Below are 21,672 nucleotides of genomic sequence, written 5' to 3' on the forward strand. Positions count from 1 at the left end.
TTTTTTTGAGTCCTCCAGCAGCAGCATCAGTCCATAAGCCATAGAACATCCTTTAAGGACCTTGCAGCAGTTTCTGTATGAAAACATAAATTAGGTAAAGGCATTTGACCAGGGATGTCAATTATAGTAGATGTACACAGTCAGACTTTGCCCAATTGAACTAAAATCAGATTTAAGCTTAAAAATAACTTGGCCCATATTGTCACAATACAAAAAAAATAAATGGTGTATTTATAGCCTTGGTCTCTCCAGCTGTGTTGGTTTAGGTTTTATTACATCAGTAATAACAATTTATGTGATACTCTGAATAATGTGCTATTAAAAATTCTGCACAGTATATGCTGCTACCCATGGGATTTAAACTGTGGGAGCTATATGCATAATTCTCTACTTTGCTATTTCTATAGGAGTGAAGATTACTATAAAAATGGTTAGGTTATATACACTGTGTGAATTCCTGCTCTGCTTGAATACAGGCAAGAGAAGAAATAGTTCAGTCCAGAATGCCTTTGGGTAAGGATCCCAAGGGTCTTAGTTTTGCAGTCTAAGGTTACACTGATCACATGTAAAGCATGAACAATATCATCAGCATGCTTTTTGATGTCTTTACAGGATGCCAATAGATTTGTGAGGCACACCCTCCCTTAATGGAATCCTTTGGATGTTTCTACAGAGCTTTATCTGTGTGTCTTAATGATTTTATTCTTGACATTAGTTCCTCTAATTTTCCTGTCATAGAAGTCACATTGACCGTTTTGTAGTGTCCATGATCACCCTTGGAGGGCTCTTTTGAAACACCAGTGGATCAGTGGTACATTTCCTATGTTCTATTTTGCTGGCATTAGGATGAGGTTCAGCAAAAAACAACCCACTGGCACTAGCACTTCAGTAGCTGAACATTTGAATCCTTGGTGGAAACATTACACAGCTCCAGCAATTGGTTACTGTTTAACTTACCAATTTCTCTTGAAGTCTTTCTTATTGACAATTCATTTGAGGACAGTTCCTCACCCTCAGTCCACCTAACGTTTGGTTCTTTAGCAGGGCAAATAATTCTTCCAGCTTTTTAGCTGTGGAGTTAAGCACCTTGAACACTTCCTCTACATTTTCAGCCTCTGCTGCTTTACCTACTTTCTTGCAGGACTCCTCTAGTGATAGATTCTGAAAAGAGTTTATGTTAGTTCTTCCACATTCTCGGCAAAATCTTAAAATCTTCTTGGTCAGCTCTGTTGTGGGTCTGCATTTGACAGACCTCATCCTATTCCTATGCTCCTTGCTTACATGAACTTCAATTTTTGAAGAACATCTGCATTTTCTTCCCTCAGAAAACATAGCTGTCAATGTTTATGGGTGGCATTGCCACTGTCCTTACCTTTATGGCTCTGGGAGCAGGGCCCAGGTGAGGGAGATCAGTAGGAAACAGTAATCACAGTGTATTTTCTTTCCATTGTTCAACCAGGTGGCCCATTGCCTGTGACTAAAAGGCAGTGACACAGAGCATGGATCATATGGGCTAGTAATTAAGGACAAAGCTTTCACAGTGTTTATATTTACATTTTACTTGTCTTTCTTGTAATGCTAGGTACACATTTGTTAGATTTGGGAGATGTCTTGAGAACCTCTTTCTGAATACAATAAAAGAAGAAACTTAATTCAAATTTCCTGTTCTGTCCCCTTTTCTATTTGAAAATGGGTCCAAAGTGTAGCAGAGACTTTAAATTGACAATTGGCAAAAGCTGGAAGGATTTACCAAGGGAGCAATCATCTCCTATGTACTATGTCCTATACTTTCATACAGCACCTGTTTGAATCTGATTATGGAAATGAGAAGGACCTTTGTTCTAACTTAGCATCATGCTTCTTATTAGTGGAGTTAAATCGTACGAATTCGATAAAGCATTGAAGAAAATTTGAAGGAAGCAAATGTAAAATATGTGTATTTGTGCCGATTCTCAACCCTTTAAAGACAACTGTTGTAAGGAAGCTAACATGATCTGGACAAATGAGTAAAGCTTTATGTCTCTGACATGTTATTGCCCTACTGTTAGTTGAAAAATAGCATTAATGCCTTCACACCTGTTATGAAACTAAACTAAGAGGTATCTGCATACTGCTGTGTGAGGGAGACCTACATCTGCACAAAAAGAAAGAATTGCTATGGACATACAACTAAAAATTGCTTTTATAAGCATATTTATTTATTTCTCATTTTCCTGGAAGAGAGGAAGTGGTTTATCTCATTCCTGCTGTAATGAATGGCCTCCCTAGCATCCTCCCTCAGCCCTACTGTATACATAATTCTGAAAGACTTCTCTCACAGACATAATAAACATATACTTTAGCATGCTGTGACAATTAACATCCTGAATAATATCTTTGTTTTGCAGTGGTGTAGGGTAAAGGTTTTGAAAGCATTGTACAACACAGGCTATTTTCAGGGGCTTCCCAGAGTCAGCTCTCAGCTGTCTGTGCAAGTGCTGACTTGCACTACAGGCAGGACGTGTAGCACTCCTGCCCAAGAGCATCCCTGCTGCTGCACAGGTGCTCACGTGGCTCATGCAGCACTCGTACAAATGGAGTCATAACACATTAGCTTTGCTTGCCACAAAGCCATCATTTTCTCAGTCACTAAAGGCAGGGCAGTACTTAAACGTGGAGGCAGAGAAAGGTGAGTAGAGGGACACAGAAGAGTGATTAAGGATTAAAATTGGGTGCTGGGGTGAACTGGATGGTTAAAAAATGGAACTGGTGGTAAATGTAGGGAACATACATCAGGTCCTAGTTGGAGGCAAGGAAGAGCACTGATGGGGTAACAGAAGTGAACCCATTTGCCCAGTCCTGTAAAGCTCCATCCTATTCACAGCAGACAGCAGTACTGACAGACCTGAACACATTTACCACCAAAGAGAAAAAGGTTTAGGAAACATAGAAACCAAGGCACTGAGCATCTACATCTGCCAAAACAACCTACCAAAACTGGGCTAAGGTTTTGGTGTCGAGTCAAATGACAAAAACAACTTGTAAATCACCCAGACAGCATGTTAGTCAAGTCAGTATCACATCTGATAAACCATACAAGACACTTGAGAGATTAAGAGTTGTTTTTTTTTTTCCTAGAAGGTCTGATTCTTTGATATATTCAGCAACTTCACGTCTTAAGATCATGGAACATAATATTATCATGCTTCATACTATAGCATCTATGCATTTTTAAGCTAAACATATTGGAGACATATAGTGCCTCACTTGCCTATATTGCATTATAGGGAGCCGCTGGACCGAAGGAGATTTCATTAAATGTTCCTAATTTATTCTGCCTCATTGCTCTTCTGTAAACAGGACGGGTCACTAGAGAGCAAGGCATTTAATCCAAAAAGAGGGTTGTGGGTGGATACGCAATTTCAACATACTACAGGCCAAGGTAAGATTCTTCATTAGTCATTGAAATCCCGCAGAAATGACAAGATAGAAGTGTTTGTTTACAGGCTAGAGCACAGCATTCTCTAAAGCATTCACTCTTTCACAACCTCCCCTTGAAAAGGTTTTGGACAGCCAATAAGAGCATGGTTTAAATCCCAATCTAGGTCAGAGGGAAATTTTCAACCCTATTTTGGTGTCTGACTTTGTGATTTCTCTTTTTGCCTTTCTTTTTGATCAAGGTGACAGGAGCAACATTTTATTCATTTTTACCGGAAAGCAGAAAAGGTAATGATTAATCCATTCTCCAAGAAAAAAAGAAGAGTTCTGGTTGTGAACTTACTGGTATTATCTAGCCAGTAAAAATAGAAGTGTACTCAGAAGACACAGGATGGAAAACTCATGATGAATTGTTAGGGCATGTTGAGTTGGTTCTGTCAATGCCTGCAGTCAGATGATTTCACTGGCTGTACAAGATGATATCTCATATTTCAATGTATAAGTAAAAGTGTCAAAGTTCAGCTGAAGCAGGGACAAATACAGAACAAAATTTGTGTGTGTTTGTAACTAGGGCACCAGAGCAATAGAGGAAGCCAAAATGAGCCGGAAAAGCAAAAGGAGTTTAAAGGAGAAATTTGCCTTGAAGAACAGCTTGGTTAAAGAAGCCCTCTCAGAATTCCTGGGAACTTTTATACTGATAGTAAGTGTCAGCTGCTTTCCTTTCTTCCTACTAATCTAATGCTGGGCAGTGCTTGTAAGGGGACATGTATGCTTTTTCTTGTACTGTACCAGCAGCGTGGTTACTGCCTGACAAACATTGTACAGCCTTGAATGAACTGCTTCTATTTACGGTAAGTTTGTAATTCCTTTCTTCATCTGATGTAATTATCACTGGCTATTAAAAAAAGATAGCTGTATTTATTATAATTGTTTAATAAGCATTTGATTTCATCTAGGAGCAAAATTTCAGTGAGCTACCACATTGTGAAAAATCAAAGTACGCACAATGAATGTTAATAATATGCTTGCTTTTGTTTTGAAAAAGCTCAGCAGTTTATTCTAGTTCCACTTCTGTGCACAACTTCCATGTGCTTTAACAAATACATTGTATTTCACATTAAGAGAATTTTAGCCAAGTTATTTTCCCATGCAATATAGAAAGTTAGCTGTGTGATTTGCAGTGAATTTATTGGAAGTTGCACTGCCAAACATTCAGAGGGCTTTTGGTTTAACTGTACTACATAAATTATACAGTTTCCTGGTCCTGTGGTACAGCTACAGTTTAGGTAAATGCCAAAATTCCTCATTTTCATATACTCAGATTTAGTTTTACTTAATTTCTTGCTCAGTTTTTCTGTGTATTTTGCAATGGGACACAGAGCTTTTCCCTGTGATTTACCAGGGTAGAGAGCAGATTCAGTAGCAGAGTTGGAAGTCGAGCAGCTAGAGTATTCATGCCAAACTCTTTCTTCGTCCTTTCAGTCTGAACAAAACAGTGTTGCTTATTGCTAAATATTTCATAGAGAGAGGAAAAAGGAAATAAAAAGAAGCAGGCATAGCACTGACAGTGTGTTTTACAACTGTAACTATATTTTAGCTAAATTTCAAGTAAGTCATCTAAAAAATTTCAGTACCTCATAAAATACATGAAAATAATGGTCTTTACTACACTTCAGCCAGCTGAAGTGCACAGGCACTAAAGTAACATTATTCTCAAATTTAATACCATCCATAAGACATCATTACAGTAAGGAGCACATTTAGAAGCAAGGAGAACAAAGCACTTTACAAACATTAATGAATTAAGTGTCACAACACCCCGGTAAGGAGGGGAAATGTCATTATCTTCATTTGATATATTAGCAAACCTGATTACAGCAGACTGCACAGGAAGCCTGCGGCAGAACTCTGAATATAACCCAGATCACCTGACTTCCAGTACTCTGTCCTCAACGCAAGATCATCCTCCTCTGTCCATCAATACAATTAAGCAAGTAAAGAAAACATATTAAAGTGCAGATTAGACCACAAATGCTATTATTTAATGTCCTGCAGCACAAGACTAGAAGGAAATGCAAATCCAGAGCCCATTTTCTAGTGTATTCACCACACAAATGTAGTAGAAAATGAAGCTATAAAATTGTTGACAATCCGAGTTTCTCAATTCTGGTTTACTCTTTCTGATTTCAACCTTGGTTTAAAACAGAGAAGAGCCTCACATGGATTAAAAAGCAATTTTTTCAGTGCTTGGGTATCTCAATGTATGTTTAGACTGCACAAGTTAGTGGCAGTACAAAACATTTATTGTTAATGAACTGACTTTGCTGTTATTTACTGCTATTGCTTTCAGTCTCTGTCAGCTAGTAAGTAGTTTCTCTTTAAGAACAGATAAATATTAAACCCTTAACTTAGACTGGAGCTAATGAAAAGCGCACATGGTAAGTCAGAGAGCAGAAATCCTTGAAAAACAGATACTGTGTATGCAAAAGAAGTGGTAATTTTCTTCCACCATCCTATTACTATGTCTTATTCCTGTTACAAAGTGAAAGTGAGACCAGAGCCCACAGCTTACAGCACAGTTGAATCAGATCTTTGCTGAAATCCATTTTATGTCACTGTGATGGGTTTTATAGCCTGTGGGGAGCACCCATGCCAGGGAGCGAGGCAAGGATGAGCCTTTCTATTACCAACAGAATTCATCTGGAATTCAATGCTAACTGACCATACCTAATTCTGTCACCAACCTAGCACCTCTGGAAGTTAGCTGGGTGTAATTCTGTCCTCCAAATCACTTATTTCTATTTTTTTCTGGAGAACAAAATCACAGACCACATACTGTTAACAGCCTGTGGTCTGTAATGTTGAGTAGAGCTTGAACTACCATCTTTGGAAACCCAAACCTTGCAACATTATTGCCCCAAACTGGAAAACGTAGAAACTTTCAGATTAATTTCAGGATATATAGAAAATAAAATCAGTCACTTGAGACAAACCTCAAGCCTTCACCTGTGGGTGAGGAGGACTCTGCTTGATCTTAAACAGACTTGAGACAACAGGCCTGGAGAAAGTCAGTGGGTTTACAGTTTGGGTAGCATTTCTTGGTCATCCCTACTTAATATGCTGTGGTTTGCCTTGCAGCATGGTTTCAGAGCACATAAACTGAATTCTTTTCAGAAGAAACTAAAGTGGAATGTGAGATCCAGAATCACAGCAAATGTACTGACCATTAATGGATACTCAATTCAGTGGATCAGACTGGAGATGCTCCCGAGTAATCCCTCCTGAGATGTCACAGTCAGGTTATCTGAACCAGCTGCTTGCGCTGCACAACCTGACAATACAGATAATGTGTGTGATCCTCTCTTTCTGCTTACCAAAGCACCTGCCTTCAACCCCTGAGGGTTCAGTGAGAAACACTAAACCCTAGGAACCTGGAAGTGCCCTGCTGTATAGGCAGATCTGATGGTATACAGAGCAGCTGCTGTTACCACCTGCCTGGGTAATCCTGCTGGTGAGTAGGCTATTTCGCTTAGACATTCTGCTGGGAAACACGTATTTCTTTCAGCATCAAGCCTCCCCAAGCATAGCACAGCTTCCCTAATTACACTCTGGAACAAGAACCGGGGCAGGAACCCCAAATTATACAGTCCATAACCAGATGCAAATTGCATGTAAGTTTGGTTACAATGAGCTTTGGATACCGTGTTCACTTTATAATGTTCCATCAACCTGAGAAAATGTTACACTTCACCTCTTATGTGATTTCTATGAAACAAATGGAGCAATGCAGTTCTAACATCACTAAGTTATATTTGCAGTACAGGCAACAGGGAGCATGTATTATGCTGGGTATTTGCAAATGATCTGTGAACTTCTGCCCCTTTCTTGTATTTACCTTGGTGATGTCACGTGGCAAACCCCTAAAGTTTAATTGTACCATTTGTAGTTTAGGGTAAATATAAAAAAAAAACACCAAACAAAAAACCCGAACCAAAATCCCCACAACAATCTACGCACAGAGTTTTCAATGAACATTTGAAAACAGTACAACTGTTTTATAGACAATGTATACACAGTGTGTTTGGAAACAACTTGTGGGACTGGTCCCCCCCCCCCCGAGGCTATACCTAGGCAATAGATTCCTGAGGTGGGAGAACACCCACCCCTTTTGTTCATGGTGTCTGAGAGGCCACTGTGCACACACACATTTCCCAGCCTCTGATATAGCCTCAGCCTGTATCTGGGGCTGCCTGAGGCCACCTTGTGAAAGAGCTCTCTGGAGAGCTTTTTGTTCTCCAGCATGCCTCCTGGCTCAGTGCTTTTCCTCTTGGGGCTCCTCTGCGGGACAACATCTGGGTGCCAGGCACAAGAGTGTCAGGAAGCCATGCTGCACCAGGCAGATGGTTTATGTGAATTTTCAGTGAGCCTGCCTGCAACTCACCTATTCAACTGCCTCTCTGCTTTTAATCATCCTTCTCTCCATATTTACACTTTGGAATTTGGCTGCACTGCTCTCAAACAAAACAGGATTTACTCTGTCTTATGCCATTAAGTGTATCCAAAAAAAGAGAGATGCCAAATTGGCCACGTGGCTTCCTTTACCAGTTCTGCTCACCTGTTTATTTCGTTGTCTCTCTTAAGAGCATCTTACCAAACACAGTTTCCCAGAAAGAAGCTGCACAGGAGCCAGTGTCTCCTGAGCCCAGAACAGTGTATGCTTCCTTGTTGAAACAGAACATGGGCTTCCATTTAGCATGTAAAGACAGGTGGGTAGTGTAAGTATTCCTATGCTAAAGCTTAGCCTCCAGCTGGAGGTGGGGAGCCTCTTGCGAAACTCCCACTGAAGCAAATGTTTGTTTGCGTGTCTAAAGGTGTAGTGCTTGAGCATGAAACAAATGCATGACACCCCATATTGCAAATAATTCAACTAATGAGAAGGAAGGCTATTTATCTTTTGCTCATCAAAACCTTTTTATCTTGTTTTCATATTCTGACTACTTAGTTTTGTAAGCATCACTCCTGCTTTGTTGTGGAGTTTGGGTGTTGCCTGCAAAATCTTGTAAATATGACATTCCATGGATTTGCCTAGTCTAGAAGATTAAAATTTACGCAACTTTTCCATATCTCTTTATGGCCTTACATTCCAGTGCATGTTAATTACAATACAGCACAGTAATATAGCATACATTAGAATCCTCATTACACAATGTTATTACATGAAAGCAAATGTAGCTTTCGATAATTCATTCCTTAAGTAAGTGTTTAATACAAAATTAATACTAAGTTTTTAAAAAAAGATAAATTCCATGTTCTAAGTTTTTGTGAAAGGAAGATTCTGTATAGGATGAAATTGCTTAAACAATGAGTTTTGTTTAAGGTAGAAAACTGAATGGCAGCAGTTTGACAGCTACCTTGTTTGCCGTCAGCAATGAACTTCCTGGAGTACAGAATCTTATATAATTGCCTCTTAGACAGTGAACTTCAGTTTGTCAAAACTAGTTAAAAATGGTATTAAAACTTAAACTGGTATTTTGATAAGCCACTCAACAGCTTTTTAAATATTATATAATGCTACAAATGAGCAGTGTCTACCCTCAGCTCTCATTTAACCACAGGGCTCCAGCATGCTGGAATTAGTTTTCCAAGATCTTTTTCCGTAGATACTTCCCCCCTCCCCAGAAAGTTTGCACCTATAGGGATGAAGTTTGAGGCTCAGCTAAAAGTTCCTACAGAACACTTGCATCCTTCCAACATTCAACTGCAAGGGCACAACCACAAACAATCCTCTTCCACGTGTATTTGTGTTTTAGACATAAATTTATAGAATGCTTTTTCAGGTTTTGCCAAATAAAAAAAGATAATAAAAGTAATAATTTTAAAAACTGACAAACAGCTGGGGAACAGAATGAAAGACAGTAAGTGCAGTTCATGCCATACAGAGAGTTTGTATCTCTGTGATCAAAACAGTTCAATAAATCATTTTGGATAAAAGAGAATTCTTGCGAGCTCTCCCAGTCCAAGGCAAACTTAACACAGTTTCTCTGACCCAAAGGGTTATTTAACATTAAAAGCATTCAAGGTGGGTTTTTTTTCCTAACAGAAAACAGCTTAGGAAGAGAACATGCTGAGGCTTTAATTACCCATAACCATGCACCTCCAACTGCAAGGACACAGCAAAGATCCCACCACCCGGTTCCCGCACCCAAAGGAAAGAGTAAAACAAGCTACATGTACCCTTACACTCTTAAGAGACAGAAAACCTTATTTCTCAGAAACTGCCGTGCTGCCTTGCCCGCTCCTGCACTATGTCTGAATAGTACAGATAATACCCCAAGCACTGCTACAGAGACTAAACACATTTTAAGAGTACAGGAAGATTTTAATCTTTTCAGTTGGTGTAGGAAGCAAAGCAGAGAGGCACATCTCAACTCAAGAATAAATGAGTAACCTGGGAGGGAAGCAACACGTGAATAGGTTCTTTCTCTCCTCAAGACACTAGGTAAGAATTTCTTCCCTTGTCTAGCCATTTCTTCCTAGCCCCTTTGCAAGGGGCCACATTTCAATCCTGAAAGTTTGCATCTGAATGTGAAATATTTCATTTGCTTTCTCTCCTGAATTCCTACAACATAGTAAGAAAATAAAAATAACCTTCACTGAAGAAACTGACTCAAACCAGTTGCCATATAGAATTGAGGAAAGAAAAGCACTTTAGCATTTCAGGATGAAGAGTGCAATATTAATCATAATAAAATACAAGAGAATACAGACCTTTGCATTCTCTCTAGGTGATTTCAAACTTTTATTTGTCTCCTATTGCACGTGCAAAAGGAATAATAAAAATCTGAAAGTGTCAGCTTATATACCACAGCACAGTCTGTGCCTCAATATTTTCACTGTGTTTTTCCCACAGAGCAATCTGAGCCTGATCTTTATGTGTGTCTTAAAAGCTTTATATACACAATTCATCCAAAACCTTACTAAATCTACATTCTTGTCTCCAAGAAGTAATGCTGTCTGTCATTAAAAAATGGTTTCAAAAGGGAAATCCATTTGAACCCCAGAGGATATTGGTTATATCCCACTAGATCATCAGGAGAATGGATATAGTGATTTTTTTATTACTTCAAGTTTGATTAAATCATAATGTACAGAAATCCTCCCATCCCCACCAAAATATTTAATTAATGATAAAATAAGAGGCATGTGCTTTTAAAGTATTTAACAGCTACGTGACTGGTAAACTCTATTTTATCTCACCTAAAATTCTTAGTACTGATTTAACAAAAGACAGCAAATATTAAACATGAAATTAGATAAAGATTGCTCTTTCCTGGAAGAACAGGAGCTTCCTGCAAATTGAAAGCTTGCACATTCAATTCATTCAGCTACAGGCCTGAATTTTCATATATCTAACACATTGCTGTTAGCCTTACCATCTCTATTGAAAGTGTGTTTAGGAGCCCAGTCTGAACCAAGGCCCTACGTAATACGCAAACATAGCAAAAATATGGCTCTGTATGGAAAGTTTCTAATCCTTTATAAAATACCTTATTATGAAATGCAATAGATTATATAAAAGCAAGCCTGCTTCAGAATTTAAGAGGTTGGAAATGAAAGTGAATTCTAAAACACACTCCAAATTAAAGACCTTTAGGAGGACACCATCAATTTAGAAATTGTCTCATATCTGAAAAGTTTACTTACTACTTTTGTAGGCAACACTCAAACTAACTGTATATGGGCATATTAAGGGGGAGCAGGGGAAAAAAGGCTAGAGGCAATCACAAATAACTTCTAAAGTTTTCATGGGCAATTCTGGTCAGAGATCCCTACCTGCAGCGAAGGGAAAACAATCACTTCTTCCAGTCTCCAAGGGACTTTCTGACTCTTCCTACCCCTATTCTTGCTTTTAAGGGCATAAATAGGCCATTTAAAGTCTGGCTGCTTGGAGAAGTCATAGAGGTTTGCCTAAGAAGTGAAATACTAGGGCATACTTCGAACAGGTGGCTTCAGGATAGCAGGACGCTCACTGCAAGCACACAGCTGGAGCCTAATTCACTGCACTGCTCCTGAGGGTCCATCCCCTTCCCAGCACTGTGCAGAAACATAAGCACATGTGGCAGAATCCAGAGCAGTACTTCAGGGCTGTCCAGTGTGAAAGGGGAGCAGGCAATAGGCTAGTAGGAAATGCCCATCTGGGGAACAGCAGGACAACACAGGTGGGAGCATGACATGGGAAAGGGGCAGGGTTGCTGCCTTACCTGAACAAAGGCATCCTCACAAAATTGTGAATTGGTGGAGGGAGTCCTGAAAACTGACTGAAATGGGAATTGTGAACTGGTTTTCTAGGATTTCCCAATTGAAATTGTAACAGCTTATCATTATTTTTTGGTAACTGCTGATTCTGTATTCCATGTAGCACCCCGAGTTCTTGTATTCATGTAGAGCATCATTCAGCTGTGCGGCCACTGAGGCTGTATCTGCCTGCAGGGACATCTGTGGTACCCTCACCACAAGTTGACAGCTGGTGAAGTACAAGATATAACAAAAAACTTGTCATTGTCTCCACACTGTTAAAAAGCAGGAGATTTGACTGCTTCTGTAATGTTTAAGTGTATGGCTATGAGTGCACACTACCACCAGATCTGTTTGATCAGAAGGGAACTTATTTTTATATAAGCATTCTGCTTTAAGATGTCTAAAGCTTTATAGGCCATGTAGAAAAATAAATTACCTAAAATTCTGCATTCCAATGTGGCAGGAAATCCTATTTACACTGAAAATGCTATTACAAGCATTTACAAAAATCCTGAAAATAGCACAAATGGAAACAAAATGATCTTTAGATGCTCTGATGAATGTGGTAGAGATAAAATTCTGTAAGCTTTCAGGGAGTAACAGGACATTATGCTCATTGGAGGCCAGTTGTTTTCCTTTCCTAACATTATCCTTGTTACACATGACAAAGAAAAGGCTCTAATGTGTACAAAGCAAGATTTTTTGGCAGGGAATGTGCAGACAGCTATTCCACACCCAAACGTGTTATTTATGACAGTAATATCATTACTTTGTGAACAAAAGTTAGTACTGAAGCTATTCTACTCAATTTAAGCAGGTCAGGCTATAGACAACTGATAAGATGAAAGCCTAGTAACCTAAGATATGATAAAGAGATCTGGTTATATTCTACTGTAAATTAAATTCCCACTGATTCCTTGTGCTTCATTCAATGAATTTGTGTGGGTGCAGCTGATGGCTGAGCTTGGCCTAGAAACTTAGAATATTAGTTACAACTTGATGATCTAGTCAGTCTTAACTCAGCCAAGCAGAGATTCACAGGGTATTAAATTGCTGCCCCTGTAATTACATGATTAGGCGATAGTTTCCAGTTATGTCAACCTAGCTACAGTAGGTATGAGAAAAAGTTTTCTCTTCCTAAAAATGACAGCAGATGGAGAAAATATTAGTGTCACATGGTTCAGATTTATAGGCTCAGTGCCCAGTTTCCCCATCCCAAAATGGGCACACTCTGACTGGACCTGCAATAGTGTTCATGAGCAGGCAGTCACCAACATCCACCAAGCAAGAAGCCAGTGCAGCTGTGTTTGAGCTGGCTTGCATGCTTTCTTGTTTGTAGACTGAGCTTTCTGAGGCTAGTTAAGCACAAAAATGGAGCATCTGTAGTTGCGTATTTCCCTATGACATGCAGAGCAGAAGTTATTATGCAAGAGTGACACACAGCTATTTCTGTACAATTCTTCTCAGTTCTGGTAATTAGGGAAGGGAGGCCAGAGCCTCCCTCTCTTATTTCCTTCCCTCTTCTTGTGAATTTGTAGTTGATACACAGAGATGTTATTGTCCCTTACCCTTTTTTATACCCATCTCCCCTATTCCTATTTCTTATAACATCCTTAGTAATACTTTCAAAAGAATATCCTTTTCTTTGTATCTGCAACTGTCTATGCCATTTTAGAACACAAGCGCATGCTTGCGGATCTAACTGCTTGCCTGAATGCAGGCTGCATCTCAGTGTACACAGTGCATATGTCATCCTCTGCACAGTAGTTGACTGCAGCTTGGCATAGTCAAGTTGCAAAGTCTTGCAACTTTCAATTATACAGTCCAATAAACTACTGCTATCTACCTCCACCCTACCTTTACTTAACCTGACAGCTGTAACACTTTGGCACCAGCCAGTGCTTTGTTTGCTTACATAATTATAACCTCAAGGCAAGAACTGCACCTGGGTATATGACACAATCTTGGGGCACTCATAACAGAAACTCTGTCTCCATTGCTGGTTAAGAGCATAATTTTATTGAGAGCTTTTCTGTCACATTTTGGTGTTAGTTAAAACCCTTGGGGAAACACCCTTGGGAACAAAAATATGATCCCCCCCCCATTTAAATTGCATCTATTCTAGCAGGACTTGCTTGTTAAACCTAAATCACCAAACCTTTTTGGTACAGTCTATTTCTAAGGCAGGAGAGATCTTCCCATTACTTTGCAGTTTCTGAATGCAACTACCTTGCAACTGAAAATAAGGATTTCTAAAAGAACTAGATTTTATGTATTTAAATATGCAGAGTTAGAAAGAATATTTGTAATACAGGCATTGGTGACAAGCAGTGTTGTAGTTTGGCAGTAATGGCAGAATACTAAAGCAAAGCAAGGATATTAACCAAAGCAATTACGCAGACTAAGATGGAATGACTTTATAAGAAGAAAAAAATCAGATTCCCATGTACCACCAAAGTACATAGATACACATATAGATACATATATCTATATACCTATCTATATATTTCCGATTTAACATCAAAGTGGATTAAGGTTCAGGATAAATCTAGTCCCACCCCAGAATTGTCCCAGTACAATTCAGATCACTTACAGTTGCAAAGCAAAGGTTTTTTGACTACAGATATTTGATATCTTCCACAGAGCGCTGGGTCCTTCAACAAAGCACTCGGGCATAAATTTAAAAAGGAGATTTTCAAAGACACAAACTGATTTCTGGCAGAAAACGATCAGCTAGTCTATCTTAAACTGAAGGCTTTTGTAACTCTGAAAATCTTTCCTACCAACTTTAATAGGACCTAAATGTACACCTGAAGCTAAGCAGAAGCTTTAGAACAGGATAAATATGATCTTTAGCATACATTTAAATGTGCTGCTGAATTTCATTCTGAGAACCAACATAAAATAAAAGCTAGTTTAAATCCACTGAGAATACTCCAGTGTGAATTATTCAGGTATCTCCACTTCAACTAATTGCTCAAGCTACAGAGCCAGTGAAATATTTTGATAAAGTAATATATGATATCAAGGCAGCATAACAGTAACACATACTCTGATTTCCAGACAGTTGTCTCCTTCCAGAGTTTCAGCATTAAACATTAGAAGCTTTCTGAACGGTATTTCATAAGTTGTATAGTAATTTTTCATTGCTTGTAACAATCTGGAAACAAAAACTTACCACACAGAATTAATTCTTTCTTCACTTTCAGATACAGAGATTTGTTGTAGAGGCTGTGAGATCTTGTTTAGGCTCCAAACTCTGATCTGTATCCCATCATTGTACTTGAAAGCTCTTTTCCGGGGAAGACAGAGGTCCTTACAAGCAAATATGGTCACAGAGCAGGGGGAAAAAAGGAAATGTTCATTGCAGCAAAGGCAACAATGGCATGCATGCTACTAATCTCAAATTCCAGCACTGTTTTAATATTTAACAAAATTTTCAGCTACATCTGGACAGCAAAAGAAGTTGCAAACTAACCAACAACATTTGACAGACACACACATGGTTTTACATTTCTCTTTCAAAATATAGATGCTTGGATGTGGGTGTGTGGGCCAGGCTGTCCTTAGCCGAGGAGTCCATGGTGGGCCTATGACGGTATCGGTTGGATTTGCAATGGCAGTCACCATAGCAGTGTATGTGTCTGGGGGAGTTTCTGGTAAGTGACTCTTTTTTCCTTATATAGCACTTATTGCCACAGTTTTAAGGTTATGTTATTAAATTACTTACATTTCGTGGTACAAACAATTATGTATTCAGCAACAGCAGGAAAGTCTGCATCAGAATTTTGCTCATAAATCTTTTGTGTTCTTGTTTCCTTCTATTCTTTGCATTTGACAAAATCTTCCACCAAATTCTGATTTGAACTACAGTGTGCAAAATTGGCACATGTCTGGCTTTTATGGAAAATAGTCTATGCAAGCCAGAAGTCTGCTTGGTCTTGCTTTGAAAATTCTGTCAATAGAGTTGATCCTGGACAGGATAGGCACTGCATTTAAGGAAATAACCATGAAAAGCTTACAGAATCCAGTAGAGGCATCAGCTAAAATGGCTGCCAGCTTGGAAGAACATAGAATGACCCACTAATGGGTATAATGAGCAAGGTTCACCTTATAGAATGCAGTCTCTTCCTTTCATATGACTGGGCAATAGCAAGTCTGCTCCTGTTTGTCTGCTGATTCAGAGAGCAGCAGATCACAGAAAGCAGAAAAGGCAAAAAATACTGAGTACTAGGGATAAACTCCGATGCACTGTCAATGTACTGTCATTGCCCCTTTCTTTCTGCTGTATTATTTCCTCAGTGTATATGGGTCGGGAGCCTTTCTTTTGCCTGTAGCTAGGATAACTGATCAGTATCTATGTGTGCCATACTGGATGGTGCTTATTCTCCTATTTCCACCATTCAGTTTAGCCAAATTAATATCAGAAACATTAGCATAACTGGTTTTAACATTTAAATTCTCCCTTTAAAATAGAAAATGATGGGTTGTGTTATGAATTATATAGTGTTATGCATTATAATACATACTAATGTATACAGTGTTCTGTATAATAGTGTTATGCATTACATAATACTACAGTGTTATGTATTATAATAGACAATACTCCATGTTGCATGTGGAATTTGTATTGCTTTCTTATAGCAAATGGTGCCCTTGTACTCCAGCTTTCATAGAGGCATTTCTTACCCTTCATAAAAAAAGGTAAAGCAGATCTGGGCAGATATCACTAGATAAAAATAGGCCATTATAAATAGCTGCTGTAGCAGAAATCAGTGCGGCCATTTCTCCTCTCTTTGACAAATTCTTTTACAAAGGCACTGTGCACAAGGAAGTTTTAAGTTCACATTAGAAAGTGCTTAAGGTACTGAAAAACAGGCAGTCATGTTCCTGTCATTGAAACAGAGCAGAATGGTTCCTTAATACAACATGAAGTTAATTCCTATTACCTGAACATCTCTAAACTACAACACTAAACTACAACCCTTCTAATGCAGTATCATGAAAAAAACCCAAACCTGTATAGACACTAACCTGCCCTACCTTTGCATCTGTAAGGGATATTAATCTCCATTATACAGAAGATTAATAATTCAATCCCAGCAGGGCAGAGCAGTTGTAGATGTTGCAGTATTACACTTCCTGTGTTTTTCCCATGACAAAGGATTCTGCAGACAGTGCATTTTCTCTGCAAAAGAATAGCAACAGATATTTCAATAGGCTGTGATTATCCAGCATATGATTACTAGTGGACATTTCAGAATATCAGGTGCTATACAGAATTTGTTAGCAAGTTCTGTGGCTTTTTGGTCATGACATTTCATGTTTAAGTGTCGCTAAAATAGTTTGCATCAGTTCTTTATGGTACTATAAAATATATAGGCTGCACACTTGGTGATTTTGAGCTCTTATCTAGAAAAATTTCCCTTTTTGTTTTTCTCCACCTAATCTTCTGTGTCTGGATCACTGTGATCACTGGAGCTACAAAAGAATGCAGGAACATGCTATCCAAAGTGTTTTGGTTCTTTTTTAAACCAGGACACTATCAGTGGCACGGGAACCAAGACTCTTTTTAACTCTTATGTCAGCATATTTGGCCTTCAACTAGGCTTTTCCTTTCCAGATGCAATATTAGATATCTCTATTATTATGTCTTGTCCTGCCCATCATAATCATCATACAGGTGGGGAACAGTATCAGGTGTTGAAAGAAAGGAAGATGATTAATTCCAGGCAGAGTTAAGAACAAAAGACAAAACAACAGTTCATCAAAATTCACAAGGGGCTGTTAAATAAGGTGCCAGCCATCTCTTTGCTCTGTGCTGAAGAATTTGAAATACAGTGAGGAATTCAAAATTAATTCAGGCCTGATGCCACTAGGTCAGAGTTTTGGAAGTGATACAAAGAAGGTTTTATCCAGTTTATCTGTGTTTGTCAGTTCATTATGTATCAAAGGTGCCTGGATTTCATAATATAATGACTTGCTGACCTGAAGTGCAAACAAACACAGAAACTGTACATAGAGGCCCTTTCTCCATCAGTAGCCTTTGACAGACAAAGGTCACACTCTTTTAGTTATTTTATTAAAGAAAAAGGCTAATTTTTTTTTCCAATAACCATGAGGCCAAAGTGAGACTTCACCTGGAAGGTAAGCAATGGATCTGCTATGTTCTTGCAAAACTTAAGGTTTACTGTATTTTTACTTTGGAGTATTGTTCCATCTGTTTATTTGACAATCTGCATTTCTTAAATATTAACTACATATTTATATATTAAAAAAAAAAAGGCATTCAACACTTTTTTTCTGTGTTGATAAAAGACACTGAGGGAAGTGACCAGCACATGACGTAATAATAGATGTATTTTAGAAACTAAAATTGTCACAAAGAATTCCAGTATTACTGAAATCTTCTCCATGTGTGAGTTTATATGTAGCTACTCCAAAACACCACAGGACATATAATTCAGTTTCAGCACAAATACTTTACCAGTTTTCTTGTCATGGACCTTTCTGGAGGGTGTAACAGCTTGATGAAAACATGTGATGAAGAACTACACACTGCGGTCCCTCAGATCCTACCTAGGCATAGCTCACCAACAGTCAGCACAAAGCTAGACAGGCCTGACATTGTTTTATATTCATGAAAACTGACTTCCTAAGTAACCCCCGGTTGAAGACGGGGTCATAAACATGACTTAAACCCAAGGTACTCCAGATCTACCTCAAGATATATGATCAAGCCAGTAATAGTCCTTAATCTTAATACACGCTCTCTAAACTGAATGAATGTTCTGCTGCCACAATTCTCCCTTGAAAAAAAAAAGCCAAAGACTTAAGGAGAGAGAATATGTGCAGAATGATGGACCCTCCCATCACAACCAATAGGGCAGACTTAAGCTTTTTCTAGAAGAGTTGTCTATAGATTATATAGTGCAGGACAGCAGTTTGATAAATAGCACAGTCTGCAAACATTAAGAGGGGAGCTAGATCGTGGTGGCTTTCCTCCTCTCCCCTGTAATTTGTTTCAGTTTAATTGCAGTCAGGCTATAATTGCAAAACAATAGCTAGAAAAGCATGTACTAGTCTCATGCTCAAAAGCATCTATGTTTTTACGAATCCTTCACCTATTCTCATGTATCTGAGTCATCCATATGACTTATTCTGTGATTCATTTTTCAGGTGGTCACATAAACCCAGCCGTTTCATTAGCCATGTGCGTGACTGGAAGATTAAGATGGACCAAATTACCAATTTACATATTAGCACAACTCCTGGGAGCATTCACTGGAGCAGCAGCTGTCTTTGGGATTTATTATGGTGAGTACACCTCAGACATGCTCACAGGACAAACTAGAGGTCAGGCAGTCTCTAAGGCCCCAATTTCTCAATGAATGCCAAGCAGGCACAGAACTGCTCACACAGGGCTAATGGCAGGATTGACGCTAAAGCCATAAAGAAGAAAAAAGGAAGGGGGGGGGGGCAGGGGGAAGAGAGGGAAGGCTCAAACATTCCGGGTATCCTACAACTCTCGTGAAACATTAATAATTCAGGAAAAGTTCTGAAATTTAGAAAAATTATTCATGGGAAATCAGATACTTTGAGATCATGTATTTCTCAGTAAGGATTTTAAATTACTTAATAGCCAGGATATAGGGCTATTCATCTTCCAAGCAAATTAGAAACATTAAAGACCTGATCCAAGTGCCTGTAGGCAAGTATCACCAACATCGTTCATCGAGGTTACAGGATATGAGATCAAGTCCCCCCTGACTAAACATCAGGCCACCCTAGAGAGGTAGCTCTCCAAGGCAATGAACTCCAGGTACAGTGGTAAAAGGGTCACATATTAGAAGGGAAGAAAAGAAGGGGGGGGAAGTTACCCCTATCCTTGAGGCTGTTGATTTTACACAGAGTGCCACAGAAGGAAAAAACATAGTGACAGACTCCCTGACTTGATGAATCCACACAGCTGGATCAATCAGTTGCTTCAACCACCTACTCCAAAACTGCTTGTACTAACCCAGCCCATCTCCTTCAAGGCCTCTCTCTGATGGGCATTATGTCTGCAGACAGTGCTGGGTCTAAGAGCAACAGAGGAAAAATGAAAATGGAAATGCCCATTGTGTATCAGCTAGGTACTCAGTGCTAGCACTAGCCATGAACAGAAAAACCTTTAGGAACTGAGGAAACTGTTTAAGTGGCCTGAGTTTGATGGGGGGTTTGTTAGTTTGTTTGGGATTTGGAATGGGGAGAAAGGGGAAGAGTTTGTTTTAAGGTTAGCGTTAGAATTTGGAAACTGTGGGATTCCAGAACAGGATTTTCTAGAATCTTCCTCAAGCTAGACAGCCAAGTTTAGGGCTGCAGCCATGACGCAGCAGTACGTCAACATGCACATATGGTTGGAAATAAATTCATTGCATTCTGCTAAAGGGTAGCAGTAGGATAGGAAGCCAAGATCAGGAACTTCGGGCTAGGGTTAGAGACTTCTTGTTAGTCAGGAGTGATGGATCTTCTCATACCCCTATGTCTGATCAAGACCAATGTTGCCTTCCTCTTGTTCCTATTAACTCCCAACCCTCTTCAGTACTTTTTTTCCTTCTTGCAACTTGTAAGAAGAGTGTTCATTCACTTATCAAGGTCCACTGAAAATTCATGGGTAGAAAAAGGCATAGGAGCTCAAAACCTCCATGTTCCCCATATACAGATATTTGAGCTAGGTGCTTTCATTTTCAGCAGTGTGCCTGAAAGAGTGAGGAAATATACATGTTTAACTACTAAACATGAGGCTTTTCTAAAGGTGTACAAAGTAATTCACAGCTGAGACATTTTCTTTTCCTTATTTTTTCCCTAATAGTTAAATGCAACAAGATAATCTGACACTGCAAATGAGAGCGCCTGACCAACCAAGTAAACAACTAAATGTTCCCTGCACCCATGTCATAGCCTTAAGCAAAACTAGAAAAAACAGGGGCAAGGAGAAATAGATTTGCCTGTTAGCTTCAAGAGAAGCTAACCATGCTTACCACGGTAGGTGGGAAGCTGTTTCTTTACTCACAACTATCACCTCATCAATGGATCCACTAGTGAAATATAGGCATAGTATTCGTTATTCATGTCTGCCTATGCAGATTTTAGGGTGCTTCACCTTAATGTCTTCCTAACATTTCAGAGCTTGCCAAGGCAGCAAATTATTCTGATGCAGAAGTCATGTTATTGAAATATACTTTAAATATACAAATATAAAGATACATGTATTTAAAATATCTATAAAAATACACTAAGAACTGAAGATTCGGGGGTAGCATCTCTCCTCACACCTTGGATGACTAGCATAGCAGGGTATAAGGCCCACACAGTGAAAAACAGGAGGTCTCTCAGGAGAGTTCATTCCCAGAAGCCATTATTGCTCAGCTGTCAAATGGAATAGCAGTAATTCCTGGTAGCTGGGAATCCACAACAGTACAAAGAGGCTGGATGCATTTTGGGAGGGCATTGTGTCAAATACAGCACCTTTTACCAGAGTAATGCAACTGTGTTCAGAATCAGAAAATGCTCCTTGGCACTGAGTTTGGAGCAATGAGGAGAGGAAACAACAGCAACATTTAGAAAGCTGTGATACATAAAAGAAGTACTTCAAGGCACAGGAGGAGAGATGAGACAGGAGGGTATAATTAGTGCATCACCTCAAATCTGTTAACTACGTTCCCAGAAAAAACAACTAGTTTCAGCGGAGAATATGAAGTACATAGACATATCACATCCATTCTAGTTCTAGAAAACCTAATGTTCACAGAGAAGTGCAACCAGGTAATGGCTGTTTTCTACAGATGCCTTTATGGAATATAGCAATGGAACACTTGAAGTCATAGGACCCAACGCAACAGCACATATCTTTGCAACATATCCAGCTCCATATCTGTCCCTCATAAATGGATTTGCAGATCAGGTAAGTGCACT

The 21,672-nt window shown here is 39.1% G+C and overlaps 1 protein-coding gene and 1 long non-coding RNA gene across 4 annotated transcripts in view; one reads left to right on the forward strand and one right to left on the reverse strand.

Moving 5' to 3' along the window:
* On the reverse strand, positions 1–15,062 carry LOC130593403 (uncharacterized). Its single transcript, XR_008970799.1, has 3 exons — positions 14,890–15,062; positions 8,033–8,138; positions 1–73 (listed from the first exon to the last, which is right to left on the reverse strand). It is a non-coding gene; the product is annotated as an uncharacterized LOC130593403 (long non-coding RNA).
* Positions 3,606–21,672, forward strand: part of AQP9 (aquaporin 9) — a 26,079-nt gene continuing 8,012 nt past the window's right edge. Inside the window, exons 1-5 of one of the 3 annotated variants that reach the window (XM_057398487.1) lie at positions 3,606–3,705; positions 3,989–4,117; positions 15,248–15,374; positions 18,895–19,032; positions 21,543–21,661. In XM_057398487.1, coding sequence (XP_057254470.1) covers positions 4,016–4,117; positions 15,248–15,374; positions 18,895–19,032; positions 21,543–21,661 — 486 coding nt within the window. In that variant the 5' untranslated portion in view covers positions 3,606–3,705; positions 3,989–4,015. The other 2 variants (XM_057398476.1, XM_057398496.1) reach the window with 2 other exon arrangements.

This window comes from Pezoporus wallicus, unplaced genomic scaffold (genome assembly GCF_028554395.1).
Source record: "Pezoporus wallicus isolate ANWC-B61680 ecotype Strahan unplaced genomic scaffold, APGP_CSIRO_Pwel_v1 contig_3952, whole genome shotgun sequence".
Lineage (NCBI taxonomy): Eukaryota > Metazoa > Chordata > Aves > Psittaciformes > Psittacidae > Pezoporus > Pezoporus wallicus.